The 17,762-nt window shown below is 36.2% G+C and overlaps 1 protein-coding gene and 1 long non-coding RNA gene across 2 annotated transcripts; one reads left to right on the top strand and one right to left on the bottom strand.

Moving 5' to 3' along the window:
• Nucleotides 1–2,660: 2,660 nt before the first annotated feature.
• On the bottom strand, nt 2,661–3,978 carry LOC148998318 (uncharacterized). Its single transcript, XR_016155112.1, has 4 exons — nt 3,733–3,978; nt 3,507–3,575; nt 3,154–3,259; nt 2,661–2,897 (listed from the first exon to the last, which is right to left on the bottom strand). It is a non-coding gene; the product is annotated as an uncharacterized LOC148998318 (long non-coding RNA).
• A 2,284-nt stretch (nt 3,979–6,262) lies between these two features.
• On the top strand, nt 6,263–17,470 carry swap70a (switching B cell complex subunit SWAP70a). Its single transcript, XM_089131860.1, has 8 exons — nt 6,263–6,439; nt 9,137–9,277; nt 12,651–12,824; nt 12,902–13,129; nt 14,696–14,842; nt 15,081–15,189; nt 15,304–15,485; nt 17,264–17,470. Exons 1-8 carry the CDS (start codon nt 6,344–6,346, stop codon nt 17,468–17,470), a joined length of 1,284 nt encoding a protein of 427 aa, XP_088987986.1. The 5' UTR covers nt 6,263–6,343.
• The last annotated feature ends 292 nt before the right edge of the window (nt 17,471–17,762 follow it).

Below are 17,762 nucleotides of genomic sequence, written 5' to 3'. Positions count from 1 at the left end.
GTTGTAAGTTGCAGTTTTTAAATAGCTCGTTTTGCTGTGGGGAGATGAGATGATTCAGCAGTGCATTCCTAAAAAATATTTTAATAAGTATTTTCCTTGGATAAAGTAGTCTACACATTTATTTTTTTCCACACACACACTAGGTATATATTGCAAGTTTTGCAAACAATTCGGTTGCCATAAAATTTCGCACTCTCATAGCACATATAGGCCATCAAGGAGACGTCTGCATTTACATTTGCTAGATGTATTTTTTAGAATGTTTGCTCAAATGTCTCTAAGATGTTTCCTGTCAGATGTTAACTATGGCGTGGTGATGGCGCAGTGGACAAGACACATGCCTTTAGTGTGCGAGACCTGGGTTTGAATTCACTGCAAGACACCAATGTGTCCCTGAGCTAGACACTTAACCCCTAGTTGCTCCAGATGTTTATAAAACTGACTTTTTTAAAGATGTTTATCAGATGTTGTCAGTATTGTTTTCCAGATGAACTGCTCTTTAACAGACATCTTGGAGACATGTGCTATCTGGGCCTGGCAAAGTTTCACTTATCGACCACGTTTCATTATGAAAAATACAATTTGTTTTTGATTTGCAATATATCACAAAGGAACTTAACATAAGTCCAACTTGATGGTCTTGCATGTATGGATAGATAGAAATTAATTTCAAGGTTCAGTCACACTTTATAGTAGATGTCCATATACTTATTGTGTTCATATTGTATTGCAAAACAATTTTTACTGCAGTTGAGGTGGGATACGGGTAGGACATGCAGGTTTGGTGGTTTGGATGGAATAAGTTGTAATTATAGAAATTAATTACATGCATGATTTTTTATTTATTTATTTATTTTTTTTACAAATATAGACCATTTCACAAGATGTAAACAACACTGGTCCAGAAGCACTTCCTGTTTCAGTTTGTAACTGTTTTCTTTATTTCACATGTAAAGAAACATCTTAAAGATGTTTGTTTAACTTTTTGATTCAGTTTTAAATGTTCTGTTGGTTGTATTTTATTCCAGCTTTTATGTAGTGTTAAAAAAACTGAAACAGGAAGTGCTTCTGGACCAGTGTTGTTTACATCTTGTGAAATGGTCTATAAGTAGTTTACACTATAAAAACGTACACAATAATTGTATAATAATAATTATTGTGCATTGTATCAAATGATTAATTGAAATGCTAGTAGCCTACATAGGCCTAGTTAAGCCACTTTAAATAAAGTGGGACCAAAGGTTCGACTGAAATAATGAATAATCAGCACACATGGAGAGGGTTTTTCTTTTTATAATATTTCCTGTTATTTACATTTGACTAGTAATGAGTAATGAATAAGTAATGAGTAAAAAAATTAAAAAATTAAAAAAATTAAAAACCCTCGGTGAGTTATAAAAAACAAAGAACACATAATTTCGGTTCTGTTTAGATTACAGTTTTCCCAGCTAGGATTTTTTTGTTCTAAAAATGTTCTGAGAACATTACCATGCAGTGTTCTAATAATGTTTTCAGCGGGTAGTTTTCTTTTGGTTCCTAAAATGTTCTCTTAAAAGTTCTAATAACATTCTCTAAAAACATTCTAAATATGTTAAATGCTAACATTGTTAGAACATTATTTCCTGACGTTCTTATAACATTTTCAGCGGGTAGTTTTCTTTTTGTTCCCAGAATGTTCTCTTAAAAGTTCTAATAACATTGTCTAAAAACATTTTAAATATGTTTATTGCTAACATTGTTAGAACATTATTCCCTAATGTTTTTATAACATTTTCAGCGGGTAGTTTTTTTTTTGGTTCCTAAAATGTTCTCTTAAAAGTTCTAATAACATTGTCTAAAAACATTTTAAATATGTTTATTGCTAACATTGTTAGAACATTATTCCCTAATGTTTTTATAACACTTTCAGCAGGTAGTTTTCTTTTTGTTCCCAGAATGTTCTCTTAAAAGTTCTAATAACATTCTCTAAAAACATTCTAAATATGTTAAATGCTAACATTGTTAGAAAATTATTCCCTGACGTTCTTATATCATTTTCAGCGGGTAGTTTTCTTTTTGTTCCCAGAATGTTCTCTTAAAAGATGGCATAACATTCGCTAAGAACACTCTGAAAATGTTTTGTGATGACCTTCTATAAAGGTTTAATCATAACATTTTTAAAACATTATCCCCTAACTTTCTTATAAAGTTTTTAGCGGAAGTTTATTTTTGTTCCCAAAATGTTCTCTTAAAACCCCTCAAAAATGATTAGCTATAACATTGTTAAAGCATAAAATTTTATTAATCTCAAAACTAAAACATCAAAATCTAACAGGTTTAAATGGCATCCACATAAATTATTAGAAGTTCTGCGTACGCAACGCATTCTCACCCCAAGGCGTCACCTTTGACCATGCTTCAATATTTGACGTTTTAGGCGCCCTTTAGCGTCACTTACATGACGCGATCCTACGGCGTCATCCAACTGACGCTAAAGGAAAGCGTCAGTTAGAGGACGCGGTTAGGTTTAGGTGTGGGGTGGGGGTAGGGTGCACGCGATCCTAGGGCGTCATCTAACTGACGCTAAAGGGCGCCTAAAGCGTCAGATATTGAAGCATGTCCAAATGCTTCCCAAGGCGTCAGTTAGGTGACGCCTTGGGAGTGAGAATGGGCTGGCGTACAGTAAATGCCCAACATTACATGAAGAACTCAGTAAAGTCACTCATGCGTCTTGACTGCGGTGTTTGCTCAGAGCACTCATCATCAGTCTTTGCTTGTTTTGGTTCTTGCAGAAAAATAATCCAGGAATCTGTATTAATAATAGTGTTCTACTATTCTCTCTTCTAGTTGTCCAGCTGCTCCCCCAGTTAGCATTGAGCTCTGTTCTCTGTGTGCACAGTAGAGTTTTTCCTCATAGCCTAAAAAAGAAGATCATGCAAAAGTGTAAACATAAAGAATACACATACATTAAGATCACAAGCAATATTGACATTGAAAACTTTCAAAATTAGCCAGCCTAATTAGCAGTCAGAAATTATGTAAAGACTAATTTATTGAAAGTATAAATATGATAAATTATGAGTATCTTTTTTGTTTCTGTAATTTAAAACATACTTAATCCATGTATCCAATATCTTAATCCAATAAAGTTTTAAAAATGGATATTTTTCTTACACAAATGCTTCGCTTTAAAAGGGCTTTATAACCCCGCCAGAGTCATGTGGTGGATTACTTTTATCATGGATGGATGCGCCTTGATAGACGGCCATTCACTGCCATTCTAAAAGTCAGAAGAGTCAGGACATTTTTTTAAATATAACTCAGATAGTATTCATCTGAAAGAAGAATGTTATATAAACCTGAAGCCTTGAGAAACGCTCTTTCCAATTCATTAACGTTAACCTCTAACGTTATATGAATTACTGAATTATTATTAACTTTTACTTTCAAAAGACATTAAGATCACTTTTAAGTAAAAATACAGTATTCGTATGCATAGAACACATACCGGCATTATAGTAGGCTACCTTGGTTGTAAATGGAGACTTTATTGTGTCATCGGTAAGTTAATCATCTTGAAACAGTCCGTTTGGAGTCTGCATTAAAACAAATCTGTTATTCAAAAGTAGCATGCACTCAGATTATTTCGACTGTCATACAATTCTAAGAAAGTAGAAAGTTAGGTCTAATACTGAAAGACATCAAGGATAAGAGAAAGCTATGTAAACCGGAAAAATACACACAAAAACTTACAGTTGTGAAAGAGTTCCGTTGACCAGGAGTTCTGTTGTTTTGGGCCAATGTGTCGCCAATTTAGACAACGGACATTCTGCGCCGATTTCTTCAACAGAAACGTTGCTTTATTTGCGCTGTTTGTCGAGTTCAAATGTTCTTACGTCATGGGAACATCGCGCTGTGATTGGTGGTTTTAAACGTCGATCTACAGCGACCTCCAATCAGCTTCTCATCTCTTGTAAACGCATTTGTCGCAACAGTTCATTTCAGACTCAGAGTAGCCTAATATATCCTCAAAACACTTTACCGTATGCTGTTTTGACAATATTCCTCTTTCATTATGGAAAATTATGCCATTATTCTATAGGTTAAAATAATTCTACAATCTGTTACCTAAACAGCTTCCTTAAAATATCCTTACAATTTTATGAGCTTTTGTTAACATATATTATGAGATTTTGTCATCTCAGGTAAATGTCCACAAAACATTTGATGAATGTTGCTTTGATAATGTTCCTCCTTTGTTATTGTGCCAATGATTTATAAAAGATAACAACATTTCGACAAAAAATCGTCAAAATGTATCATGCAAAATGTTTGTTAAAAAGTCAATTTAAAGGAATGTTTTATTAAAAACATTTTATCATCTCAGGACTAAATAATATCCTCAAAACATTTTGCGAACGTTAATTTGATTATGTTCTTCCTCTGTTATTATGGTAGGCCTACATTCAATATTTTATGAAAGATCATTCTATAAACTTTTACCTCATCAACATCCTCAAAATGTTACATTTAAAACATTCTAGTTTTGTTAACACGTCACATTACAAGAATGTTTTATAAAAACATTCCATCATCTCAGGCCTCAATGATATCCTCAAAACATTTTTCGAACGTTGATTTGATAATGTTCCTCCTCTGTTATTATGGAACATTGTTTCAGTGTTTTATTGAGAACGTTAAAATATCTGTTATCTCAACAACATTCCCAAAACATCCTTAACATGTTACAGTGTTAATGTTTAAACACGTCACATTACAAACATTTTATCAAAAAACATTCCATCAACTCTGGCCTCAATGATATCCTCATAACATTTTGCGAACGTTGATTTGATAATGTTCCTCCTCCGTTTTTATGGGACATTGTACCAATGTTTTATTGAGAACATTGTAATGTCTGTCATCTCAACAACATTCCGAAAACATCCTTAACATGTTACAGTGAAAATGTTCTAGTTTTGTTAACACGTCACATTACAAGAACATTTTATAAAAACATTCCATCATCTCAGGACTAAATAATATCCTCAGAACATTTTACGAACGTTGATTTGATAATGTTATTCCTCTGTTATTATGGGACATTGTTTCAATGTTTTATAAAAGATCATTCTACAAACCTTTACCTCATCAACATCCTCAAAATGTTAAATTTAAAATGTTCTAGTTTTGTTAAACACGTCACATTACAAGAACGTTTTACAAAAAACATTCCATCAACTCAGGCCTCAATGATATCCTCATAACATTTTGCGAACGTTGATTTGATAATGTTATTCCTATGTTTTTATGGGACATTGTACCAATGTTTTATTGAGAACATTGTAATATCTGTTATCTCAACAACATTCCGAAAACATCCTCAACATGTTACAGTAAAAATGTTCTAGTTTTGTTAACATGTCACATTACAAGAACATTTTATAAAAAACATTCCGTCATCTCAGGACTAAATAGTATCCTCAAAACATTTTGCGAACGTTAACCTGATAATGTTCCTCCTCTGTTATTATGGGACATTGTTTCAATGTTCTATAAGAGATCATTCTACAAACCTTTACCTCATTAACATCCTCAAAATGTTAAATTTAAAACGTTCTAGTTTTCTTAACATGTCGCATTACAAGAACATTTTATAAAAAACATTCAGTCATCTCAGGCCTCAATGATATCCTCATAACATTTTGCGAGCGTTGATTTGATAATGTTCCTCCTTTGTTTTTATGGGACATTGTACCAATGTTTTATTGATAACATTCTAATATCTGTTATCTCAACAACATTCCCAAAACATCCTCAACATGTTACAGTGACAATGTTCTAGTTTTGTTAACACGTCACATTACAAGAACATTTTATAAAAACATTCCATCATCTCAGGACTAAATAATATCCTCAAAACATTTTGCGAACGTTGATTTGATAATGTTCCTCCTCTGTTATTATGAGATATTGTGCTAATGTTTTATTGAGAACATTGTTTAATCTGTTATCTCAGCAACATTCCCAAAACATCCTCAAAATGTTACAGTGAAAATGTTATATCTTAGTTTACATTTAACCTTATAGGAACATTATTTGAAATGAGAAAACATCCTTAAAACATTCTTAAAACATTGCATTCAAATGTTTTATTTAAAACATTAACCAAACCTCTAGGGAATGTTAGCCAAAGTTCTAAGAACGTTCCCTGTTAGCTGGGTTAATTGTAGCCTATGTAAAATATGAGATGTAAGCTGTGTTGGTCACGTGACTCGGGCTGTGATGTTGCGCTGCCTGACTGAGTGAAGAGGATTAGTTTTACACGCGCTGTCGCGCTCTGACATCTTTCACTGAAGTTAGAATGATATCCCGGGACGAAATACTGAAACCCATATGGTACGCCTTCACTGCTCTGGATGTAGACCGAAACGGGAAAGTATCCAAATCCCAGTTAAAGGTAAGCAATCCTTTTAAAAACTAGATCACACAGCTCGCGCACCTGTTAGTTTCCGTGTATCGAGACAGTCGTTTGTCCTCTAAAACTGTCCATTCAGTGGATTTAGCCTAGGCTACTCATACGAGTTGTTTCAACTGAGTCTTCTACTTATTTAGGCTATTGAAACAGACCTTATAAATTAAAATAAAGTAAAAAATCAATTTCACATCTGGTAGAGAATTTCTCTGAGCTATTCTTTACTCTAACCAGTAAGATTATTCCGTTTCAATAACCATTTTCAACACTACTGGCAGTTGCATTAACATCAGGCCTATTTTTGTCAAGATACTTGCAGAGTATACTGTTATGAAAGAGAAAGAGAGTGACAGAATTCATTTGTTTACTATTTTTTTGAATAACGCTTGATCGGTCTAGCAAGACTTTCGGGTGTAACGTTATGCAGATAAGTTATATGTGCACTGAAGTGGAGAGAGACGGACTTTATCTTTATCATCTGAATGTTTCATCAACTTCAACAAAATTTTCTATGCATTCTTTGTTTTTCTGTATTAGATCAACAATCAAATCAAACCAGTATTGACTAAATAAAGCAGAACTGTCAAATAGCCTATTTGAGTTTCTTCAAATCACAATCCTGTAGATTCCAGCTCTGCACATCTGGTGGACACTTGCAGATGCTTTTTCTATACTATCCGCTCAGGTTAAAACATATTGACTGATTTATTTTTTCAATAAATGTACACATTGGCACAATTTACGGACGTCCAAAACAAATTCCAATAAGTACATTTTAGTTAAAATAAGTTAAGTGTAAATAAGCATAAATTTAATCTAAACTCGTGACCTCGTTTAAAGGGTCTATATGTAAGAATTTTCAGCCCGTTCTCATCCTTTAACGTCATATAGAACGCTATATGCAAAAAGGGCGCTATACTACGCACATGGCACCCTTTATCGTTAATATAACACGCGAACCCAAGACGTTATAAATCCTTTAGCGTGAATATGACACGCACACCCTACCCCACACCTAAACTTAGCCCTCACAGCACGTGTTATATTAACGATAACGGGTGCCATGTGCGTAGTATAGCGCCGTTTTGTCATATAGCGTTCTATATGACGTTAAAGGATGAGAATGCGTTGGAATTTTCAAGTAGTCAACGTGTGAACAGCTTGTTTCCCCTTTTCCCACTTCCTGGGTTGTCTAATAGGGGTCGCACACCGGACAAGTAGGGCAGCGTGTCGGGCAGCGCCATGACTTTAAAATTCGAACACATTATTCTCTATGAGTGTACACACACCTGCGGCGCCATTCGGCGTCTGTCAGCGGGTCAGGACCTTGTTCAAAACTCTGCCGCGCTACAGAGCACAATTTGCATAGTTTTATATAAAGTTTACATTTATTTGTCTCAAATCGTCGTTAATGTACATGGCTTCACCCTGTGCTGTTTTCCCTTGGGTTAGCTAAACGCTAGCTAAATAAATATTATTGTAAATTTTGTGACATAGTTGCCTAGACAACGGATAACATTACAAGAAAATAAAAGACTTAACGTGATAGACACTTTTAATTGATTAACGTTCAAACATTAGCTATTATTCAATCAACATAAACAAATAAATAATAAATCAAGTAAAAACTCACACATCGTGCGACTCTTCTACCAGGAGTTGATTGAAAATTGAGCTCGCGCGATTAGAATGTGCGCGCCCGGTGTGCGATACCTAGAGTTGTCTTGACGTGGCGCTGCGCTTCTCGTCCGGTGTGCGACCCCCTTTTTCGCGAAGTCTTTTTTTTTTTTTTGCAAAAATTGTAGTCATTTTATACGCACTCCCACTCTTCCATTCAATGACACGTGAAACGAATGCTTACACAATGTTCAGGGTAATGCCGAATGCTACTCTTTACTATAATGTCAATGTGTCATGCAAAGAAAATGTAATAATTTAAACAATAGTCTCAATTTTCTTTTACTTCTAAGCAAATAATGAACGATTCAGGGCCTTGAATCATATTAGGTGTGTTCCACATGATGAGGCGCTGCACAGACCGATCTCATGGTACTTTAATGCAATACCCGAGCATATACTGTACACTAGACGTCACCTTGGGGTTCTAAGCATGCGTCCAAACTGCCGACATCTTGGAACAGGGGTGTTGTCATAGGAAGTAGCTAGATAACGATGCTAATTCTTACTTCGAATTAATTGATGGTGGCGTACTTTTGTGCTGTGTATGATGTTCACACAAATTAAATCTGAACTAGGAAGAATGTTTAAAAAAAAAAATATATATATATATATATATTTTTTTTTCTTTCTGGAATCAATGATAAATACATGTCTGACCGTTGGTTGGAACGAACCAAAAAAACAAGGAAATCGCATTCATGATGATTTATGGTAATTTTATTTCCGTTAGAAACCTTTGTCTACATTGACGCTGATGCATTAAAGTGGAGGGGCTCCCCTGTTTCAAGATGGCGGCTCTATTGACGCATTCGTTCTAATGAACTGCCGTAGCCAAGGCGACATCTAGTGTATATTACTATGTGCTAGCATGAGTAATAAGTTACTAGCTGCAATTCACTTAATGGCCACTGGTGTCGCTAATAACAAGGGTTTCTGAATTCTACAAATAGCCCCTTTAATCCATTTTACATAGTGAAACCATTGCTGTCTGTCTCTCTGAAGGTGCTGTCTCACAACCTGTGCACCATACTGAAAGTCCCTCATAACGTTTCAGCCTTGGAGGAGCACTTTAAAGATGATGATGAAGGACCAGTGTCAACCCAAGGGTACATGCCCTACCTGAACAATTTCATACTTAATAAGGTAACACATACACTGTCTCTTCTCAAAGCATAGACCTTCCTCTCGCCAGACAAGCCTGTGTCTGTTTTAAGAACAGTTTATTATTTCCTCTGGAATAAGGCTACACATTATTTCTCATGAGTCATGACTTACATAGAGATATTCTTTTGTGTGCGTGTGTCGGCTTGTCTGTACAAAGACATTGGGTGGGGTCAAAAAATCTGGGATGCAAAATCTAATTTAAATCTGGAAATGAAAAAGATGTACGATTGTATAGCCTACTATTTCTAATAAAATAGGTACATCTCTGACACTGATCATGTGACTCTTTGTCCAGATTCGTTGAAGCACAATGGATAGTTAAAATGATCATGTTAGTAATGCAATGGGCCAACAATCCCAAGGCTCAGAAATTCATGTGCAGTTCAATTGAAATTTTTATGCTGATAAAACCATTATAACCCTTAAAGGTGACTTAGTTACACGTACATCAGTAAATTACGCATAATTACACACTCTAAAAATGTTGGGTTGTTTTAACCCAACACTGGGTCTTCTATGGACAAACCCAAACGTTGGGCTAAAAATGTACTTTAAAAAATGTAACCCAATGGCTGGGTTTGTCCATATTTGACCCAAAGTTGGGTTAAAACAACCCAGCAATTTTTAGAGTGAAGCAACTAACCTTAAAACAAAGCCTAACCCTAACATAACTAACATATAGTAAGTACATCATTCATTTTACACAATACTTATTTGTGTAATTACAGTTACCTAAAATAAAGTGTAACCAATTTATGATATATTGATTTAGAAAACAATTTAGATGCAGAAGCATATTCATTAGTGGTCTTAAACCAAAAGTTTTTCATCAATATTTAAAATTGGAAAAATTGTTTGAGAATACTAAAGAAAAATTGACCCTAAAAGGGTAAAAAGACTGTAGGGAAGTCCGTGTCCATGGGCCGTCACTTATGACTCACAGGGCATGAGATTGTTACTCACATATTGATGTCTCCTGAAAATGGAAATAAATTTAAAGAGTCACTTCAGTGAGTGTTTAAAATGTAAACTTAGTGTGAGTTTTCATGCTGATTTAAAGGGAAATTACTCTTAGTGGGCACAGCACTAGGAGGTTTGCCAGTTACCAGTTAAACTTTTAGTGTTATACTATTAAAGGAGTAGTTCACTTTTGAAAAAAAAAATTACTGATAATTTACTCACCCCCATGTCATCCAAGATGTCCATGTCTTTCTTTCTTCAGTCGAAAAGAAATTAAGGTTTTTGATGAAAACATTCCAGGATTTTCCTCCATATAATGGACTTCAATGGGAACCAAACGTTTCAAGGTCCAAAAGACAGTTTCAGTGAAAACTGCAAACTGATCAAAGGGCTTTAAACGATTCCAGACGATGAATAAGGGTCTTATCAAGTGAAACGATCACTCATAAAAAAAAAGTTTAAGTTTTATAAGCTCAAATGCTCGCCTTGCTCTGTACTGTGATGCACGTTTGTGACTCTCCTGTTCAAACTCGTTTATCAAAATGAGCGAATCTTTTTCCGAGTCAATTCGTTCGTTTTGTTCGGTGAATGAACCAAATAACTCGGAAAAAGATTCGTTCATTTTGATGAACGAGTTCGAACAGGAGAGACACGAATGTGCGTCACAGAACAGAGCAAGGCGAGCATTTGAGCTTATAAAAATTAAACTTTGTTATTTATTTATTAAAAGAGCGATCGTTTCGCTTGATAAGACCCTTATTCATCGTCTGGAATCGTTTAAAGCCCTTTGAACAGTTTGCAGTTTGTACTGAAAGTGTCTTTTGGACCTTGAACCGTTTGGTTCCCATTGAAGTCCAATATATGGAGAAAAATCCTGGAATGTTTTCATCAAAAATCTTAATTTCTTTTCGACTGAAGAAAGAATGACATGGACATCTTGGATGACGTGGGGGTAAGTAAATTATCAGCAAAAGTTTTTTCAAAAGTGAACTACTCCTTTAACTGACTGAAGTGGAACCTGTTGTGCTCTTCGCTTTCTTTGTGCATTCAGAAGTGCGGTTTCCATCCTGTCAGCTCAAACCTGTTTGACTATCCTTCTCTGACTTCTCTCCAAGGAATTTTAGTCTCCAGAATTGCCACACTGGATGTTTTTATTGATACTACTCATACTATACAAACACATTACGTACAGTATTTCTTCACCCATTCTGATGCTTTTGGTTCGAACAACATTCTAAGAAAAGTCAGAAAAATAAATGCCCAATGTACCGTGTTAATATTTTCTGTATTGATTTTCTTTTACAGGTTACTTTTACCCATATTTTAAAATACAAACTGCATTTGGTTGTATTTTAGGGTTGAAAGAAATAAACTTAGCGGAAAACATAACCTACTGTTAATTAATTATGCTAGGACCTTATACGTATTTCTACAGTGTTATTTCTTATAGTAAAAAAAACCAAACCCAAACCAAACCAAGTTATGGATTGACCACTGAGTGTATATTTAGATATTTTACGTTTTTATAATGCCATCAAGACTGTATCTACTTCATTATACTCACATTGTACAATCCCTTTTTCTTGTCCTACACCTCATACTCCATAATAACAGCACTTTGGTATCAGCTTTCTGGAATACTTGATTTTGATTGGTCAGTTGTGGCATTTTTGGTCTAATGTCATTGTATAATGACTACTAAATAATACAAATATTACTATTATGCTATGATACAAATTGGTCATGTTCACACTGAATTCCTACTTGCCTGCCGGTATTATCTTTATAGTATAAATGGTTAGTTAACACAAGACAAACTTCATGCCTCTACATATGAATACTATGGCAAGCCGTTTTAACTTTTATTCATTTCCAAGATATGAATTCTTGACATCAACAATTCAATTCCACATATCAACTATTGAATTGATATTAGTAAAAAAAATCATTTTTGATATCTGAAAAAGTATTTCTGAATGTATTTCTGATCTAAAGCTTTCTTACTAGTAACATTTACATTTATTATATCAGAAATTGTCACTAGTAAAAATTAAATTTTTGATATCAAAAATGAACATTGTTACTAGTAGCAATTGAATTGTTTATATCAAGACTAGTGACAATTTAATTATTGATATCAGGAATTCACATTTTTACTAGTAACAGTGTAATTATTAATATCAAAAATGATATTTCTACTAGTAAAAAATCAAATTCTTGATGTCAACAATTGATTTTGAATGGCAACCTATGGTGAAATTTCACTAGTGAAAATACAATTACAGATATCTGCAATTAAATTCTTGATATCAACAACTGAATTGTTGATATCAAGAATTCAGATCCTGGAAATGAATAAAAGTTAAAATCATTTTTAATATTTGAATGGCAGATCCAGCCCAACTTTGACTTCATGGAGCTGAATAAGATGTGCTGGACTCTTTCTGCATCAAAACACATCAGCAGCAAGAATCTGCTCATCTCAGACGATGATGCCTTCAAGGTGTGGTGTATCTTCAACTTCCTGTCTGAAGATAAATATCCACTGCACATTGTCACAGAGGAGGTTGGTTCTAGTTATTTTTAATCTTAGGATTCCTTGTAATTATATGTAAATAATGAGGTATTTCTGCATTGTAACAGCTTGAGTACTTCCTGCACAAGCTGCTTGCTGCAATGGGTTGCATTTGGAACGAGGGCAGATTTGAAGACTACAAAATGCAGCTCAGCCCAAAGAAACAACATCTAAATGTGTGGGAACTGATTGAGCTTATTGGCTTAGGCTATTTCACCAAGGGCATAAACCCTCAGACTCTCTCCATGGGCATCAATGAGGTCTGTCAGGAAATTGTTCTGGATGTTATTAAGCAGGTGGGTTATTCCAGGTCTGCTCTTGTCTTTACATGATAGTCCGGTGTTGTCAGTTAAATTAGTTGTGCAAAGATCACTGCAGTGAACACGTAAGGGTTAATGCAAGACAATTTGAGTTTGTTGCCTCCGCCGAAGTCCATGGACACCTCGAACGGCATTAACCCGCTTATACCATGATCACTTGCCAAAAAACAGATTTTTGAAACATTAGTTTATATTTTAATTAGTTTTACAATGGAAATTGAAAGTTTTTACTAACAATAACATGGTTTCCCTGGTTACGCCTGACGGTTTATTTCAGTAGCACCTCATGGCGGTACACAAGATCCAGGGGGCGGAGTCAGATCCAGATCTGAGGGGTGGAGTTGGGTAGGTTTAGGGGTGGGTTTAGGGATCAGGGGGTGGAGCTGGGTGGGGTTAGGGATCAGGGGGTGGAGCTTGGTAGGTTTAGGGGTGGGTTTAGGGATCAGGGGTGGAGCTGGGTAGGTTTAGGGGTGGGTTTAGGGATTAGGGGGTGGAGCTGGGTAGGTTTAGGGGTGGGTTTAGGGATCAGGGGTGGAGCTGGGTAGGTTTAGGGGTGGGTTTAGGGATTAGGGGGTGGAGCTGGGTAGGTTTAGGGGTGGGTTTAGGGATCAGGGGGTGGAGCTGGGTAGGTTTAGGGGTGGGTTTAGGGATCGGGGTGGAGCTAGGTAGGTTTAGGGGTGGGTTTAGGGATCAGGGGGTGGAGCTGGGTAGGTTTAGGGGTGGGTTTAGGGATCAGGGGGTGGAGTTGGGTAGGTTTAGGGGTGGGTTTAGGGATTAGGGGGTGGAGCTGGGTAGGTTTAGGGGTGGGTTTAGGGATCAGGGGGTGGAGCTGAGTAGGTTTAGGGGTGGGTTTAGGCATCAGGGGGTGGAGCTGGGTAGGTTTAGGGGTGGGTTTAGGGATCAGGGGGTGGAGTTGGGTAGGTTTAGGGGTGGGTTTAGGGATTAGGGGGTGGAGCTGGGTAGGTTTAGGGGTGGGTTTAGGGATCAGGGGGTGGAGCTGGGTAGGTTTAGGTATATGTAAGGTGGGAGGAGTTGGATCTGGATCCGACTCCTCCCCGTGGATTTCATGTTCTGCAGTGAATCTCATTTATTTAGCAACTGGTGAGTCCGCTCAGCTCTAGAACCCTTCAGTTTAGCTAACTTACGAGCCAGAAAGTTACCTTTTTTACATGTAAGTTAGGCTTGTCTAGCCAAGCCATGGTCGTTACGCTTTCGTTTTTTTAACCTATAATTAAAACACACAGGTAGGCATAGTATAACGGCTAACTAGATGTTTGTTTTGATACAATAAATTGTAAACGGATACTTTGATTGCCTGTTGCTATGGTTACTCACTGCTGATGTAGCCAGCCCAACGCATTTATTAATTAATTTCGAAAAGCAAACAGTCAGTTTCACCAGAACTCCTTTGTCCTCGATCACATTTTAATGGACAGCCTGTAGCCAATCAGAATCGAGTATTCACCCAGACCATGGTATAATAGAGAAATAAACAGATATCCCTGACAAATCATTAACTTGGTATATTTTTCATTCAAAAAGGGCTATTTGATGAAAAAAGGCCACAAAAGGAAGAACTGGACAGAGCGATGGTTTAAGCTTCATCTCAACCACATATCCTATTATGTGAGTGAAGACCTAACAGAGCAGAAGGGATGTATTTCGCTTGATCGCAACTGCTGTGTCGAGGTAAAAGCTAATACATTTTTTTTTAAGTATTTGTTGTTCAGAGTTGAATTTTAAAGGTATATCCCAATGTATCCCAATGCTTTCTGATCACATGGTGTGTTACATTTAAATATTCTTCTGAATGGATTGCTATGGCTGGACAATATACAGGTTTGGAACAATATAATGGTGAATACATGATGAAATGACTTTTGGGAGAACTATCCCTTCAAATGTCTAAATTGCTTTGTCTTTGCAGTCCTTACCAGACAAGGACGGAAGGAAAAACCTCTTCATTATCAGATGTGTTGAGAAAAGTTTTGAGATCAGTGCATCGGATAAAAAGACAAAACAGGAGTGGATTCACGGTATCACATATCTTTGCGGCTCACACAAATTTTACACTGATGACATTGACATTTTTGTACTGTATATCCACAATCTCCTGCTGAGTAAGTTTTTGTTCATGTGTAATATGATAGCCATCCAGGACTGCATTGTCCGCATAAGGCAAGGCCTTTCCTCCGCACACCGAGAATCCAGGCAGAAACGCAGGGAGCTGAGAAACAGGATGAAAGCTGAACAGGAGATCATGGAGAACCGAATGAGACAGCTGCAGTTGGCCAACGAGAGCAAACAGGCCCAGCTGGAGGCCATGAGTAAGGTATTGTGGCCTTCCTTGAATCATTGAAAGATACAACCATAAGTCACCTGCAAAATGCCTTAGATTTAGTAGAATCTCTGTTGGAGATGTTGGATTAAACGTGTATTCAGTAGTTCTTTAGCTAACGGTAGCATTTCCTTTCTCTGAGTAATTTGTACCGATACCACAAGGCCATCTTTCGGCGTGGATCAGCATGATCGTCGTTACATCGTTTTGTATAAATGGTGACACTTTACTTGAAGGGATGTGCATATGACTGACATGACACCTTCATAACCATGACATGACATATGTCTTGAATATGAAGTAAGGTTTATGCATGTTTATGACAATTGTCATTATAACGCTCAATAATGACATTTTGAATGCAAATATGACATTGTTTAAGATGTCTTTGTTATGATATTTTGACATAAACCATAACAACATAACCTGTCAGTGTCTTTACTGTACATTAAGTTAAGTTAAACTGTCCTGTGGTTGGCTTTGACATTGGCTGTCATGAGGCCATTATAACTGTGTCATGAATATTTTTTCGTGACCTCAACTACAGTGGTACTGATTGAATTTGTCATTAAAAAGTTATAATCGCTTCATGACAGCCAATGTCTAAACCAACCACCTGACAGTTTAATGTAATGTTAACCAATAAAGCTAGGTGGTTTCTTAAGTTTGATAATTAATCATGTTTATGACAGGTTGTGTTGTCTTAGTAATGTCAAGTTGACAAAGACACTGACAAGTTATATGATGTATTGGTTTATGTCAAGGAGGTGTCAATTTGAATACCCTTTTCTTTTTATGCACCTTTTACCTTCACATCCCCCTTTGACTCATTTTTATTTGCCTACATTACTTCTGTTTATAGCACACTATTAGTAATAATATGTGAAGAAAGTTTCACATCCTTGTCTGTTTTTTTTCTTCGTGTTAAACGTTTTATTAAGTTCCATGTTAAACGTCTGGCTCTTGTAATCCTGTTCGAACATGAAGAGAAAGCTACTGAACCTACTCTCATCTCTAAACTGAAGCTGATAAATGTGAAGATATTTTTAGGACATTTTTATTTTACTGTCGGAGCCATAATCTTGTAGATCGTGCTCTGACATATGGTGCAACAGCTACGCGGGCGACAACCCCAACTGTCCTGTCATGTATAAGCAAAAAAGGCCCAAAATATAGCTTAAAAATACTCATATTTTAGGACATCTGCAAAAGAGAACTCCTGAGCAATGAAGCCACACTTCCTGTGTATGGGTGTTTTGACTTTTACCAGTTCCTGTTTTATATCTTCGATCTCAAGGGATTGTTTCATACTTTATCGTCTATGAAGCAGAAAATATGATTACTACTTGGCTGCATGAGACTAGTTTGAATGTTAACTCCTGTCAAGCATGCAAGGCCGTTAAACTTGAAAACTTTTGCACAATACACGCTGTGATAATGCAAAAATGCATAACCAAACTTAAATCCGTGGATCTAGAAAAGTAGTCCCACACACACTTTTTTAATATACGAATAACATTATCAAGTTGCACAAAGTGGTTCTGAATGCTTGTACTGTAAGTGCATTATTATTGTAAACGTGTATTTGTTTTTACAAATTGTGGGATGAACTGAAGTGATTTTGTTGAAATTAATGGCTGCCGTTGATTGAAAATGGAACTTTATTTTATTAATTATACAGTGACAGAAGGCTAGTTGTTATTTTCTGTGTTTCTCTCTTTCTGGCTCACAGAAGCCTTAGTCATTGCTTTCATTTTGTGTGGATGTTTCAGGACCTGCAGGACACGTCAATCCGGGGTGATTTGGTGGAACAGAGAAGACTTCAGACCCAGACAGAATTACTGGACCGATACAGACAAGACCTGGAGCAGGAGAAAATGGTGATTACAACAACCTTATGTCTTTTTCACAATGACAGTGATTTTATTGATGGAGGTCACCAGGTTGCTTTTAGGTGTTCATTTTGCCGGATGCCATAATTTTGGAAGTGTAAGAGGCCTACACTTTTAAAGGAGTAGTTCACTTTAAAAAAAAAAAAAAACCTTTTCACCCCGATGTCATCCAAGATGTCCATGTTTTTCTTTCTTCAGTCGAAAAGAAATTCATGTTTTTGATGAAAACATTTCAGGATTTTTTTCTCCATATAATGGACTTCAATGGGAACCAAACGGTTCACGGTCCAAAAGACAGTTTCAGTAAAAACTGTTTAAAGGGCTTTAAACGATTCCAGACAATAAATAAGGGTCTTATCAAGCGAAACGATCACTCATT

This window comes from Pimephales promelas, chromosome 1, assembly GCF_988280905.1.
Source record: "Pimephales promelas chromosome 1, fPimPro1.hap1.1, whole genome shotgun sequence".
Taxonomy (NCBI): Eukaryota; Metazoa; Chordata; class Actinopteri; order Cypriniformes; family Leuciscidae; genus Pimephales; species Pimephales promelas.
The sequence above is the reverse complement of the archived record's forward strand: the minus strand, read 5'-3'. Positions and strand labels throughout refer to the sequence as shown.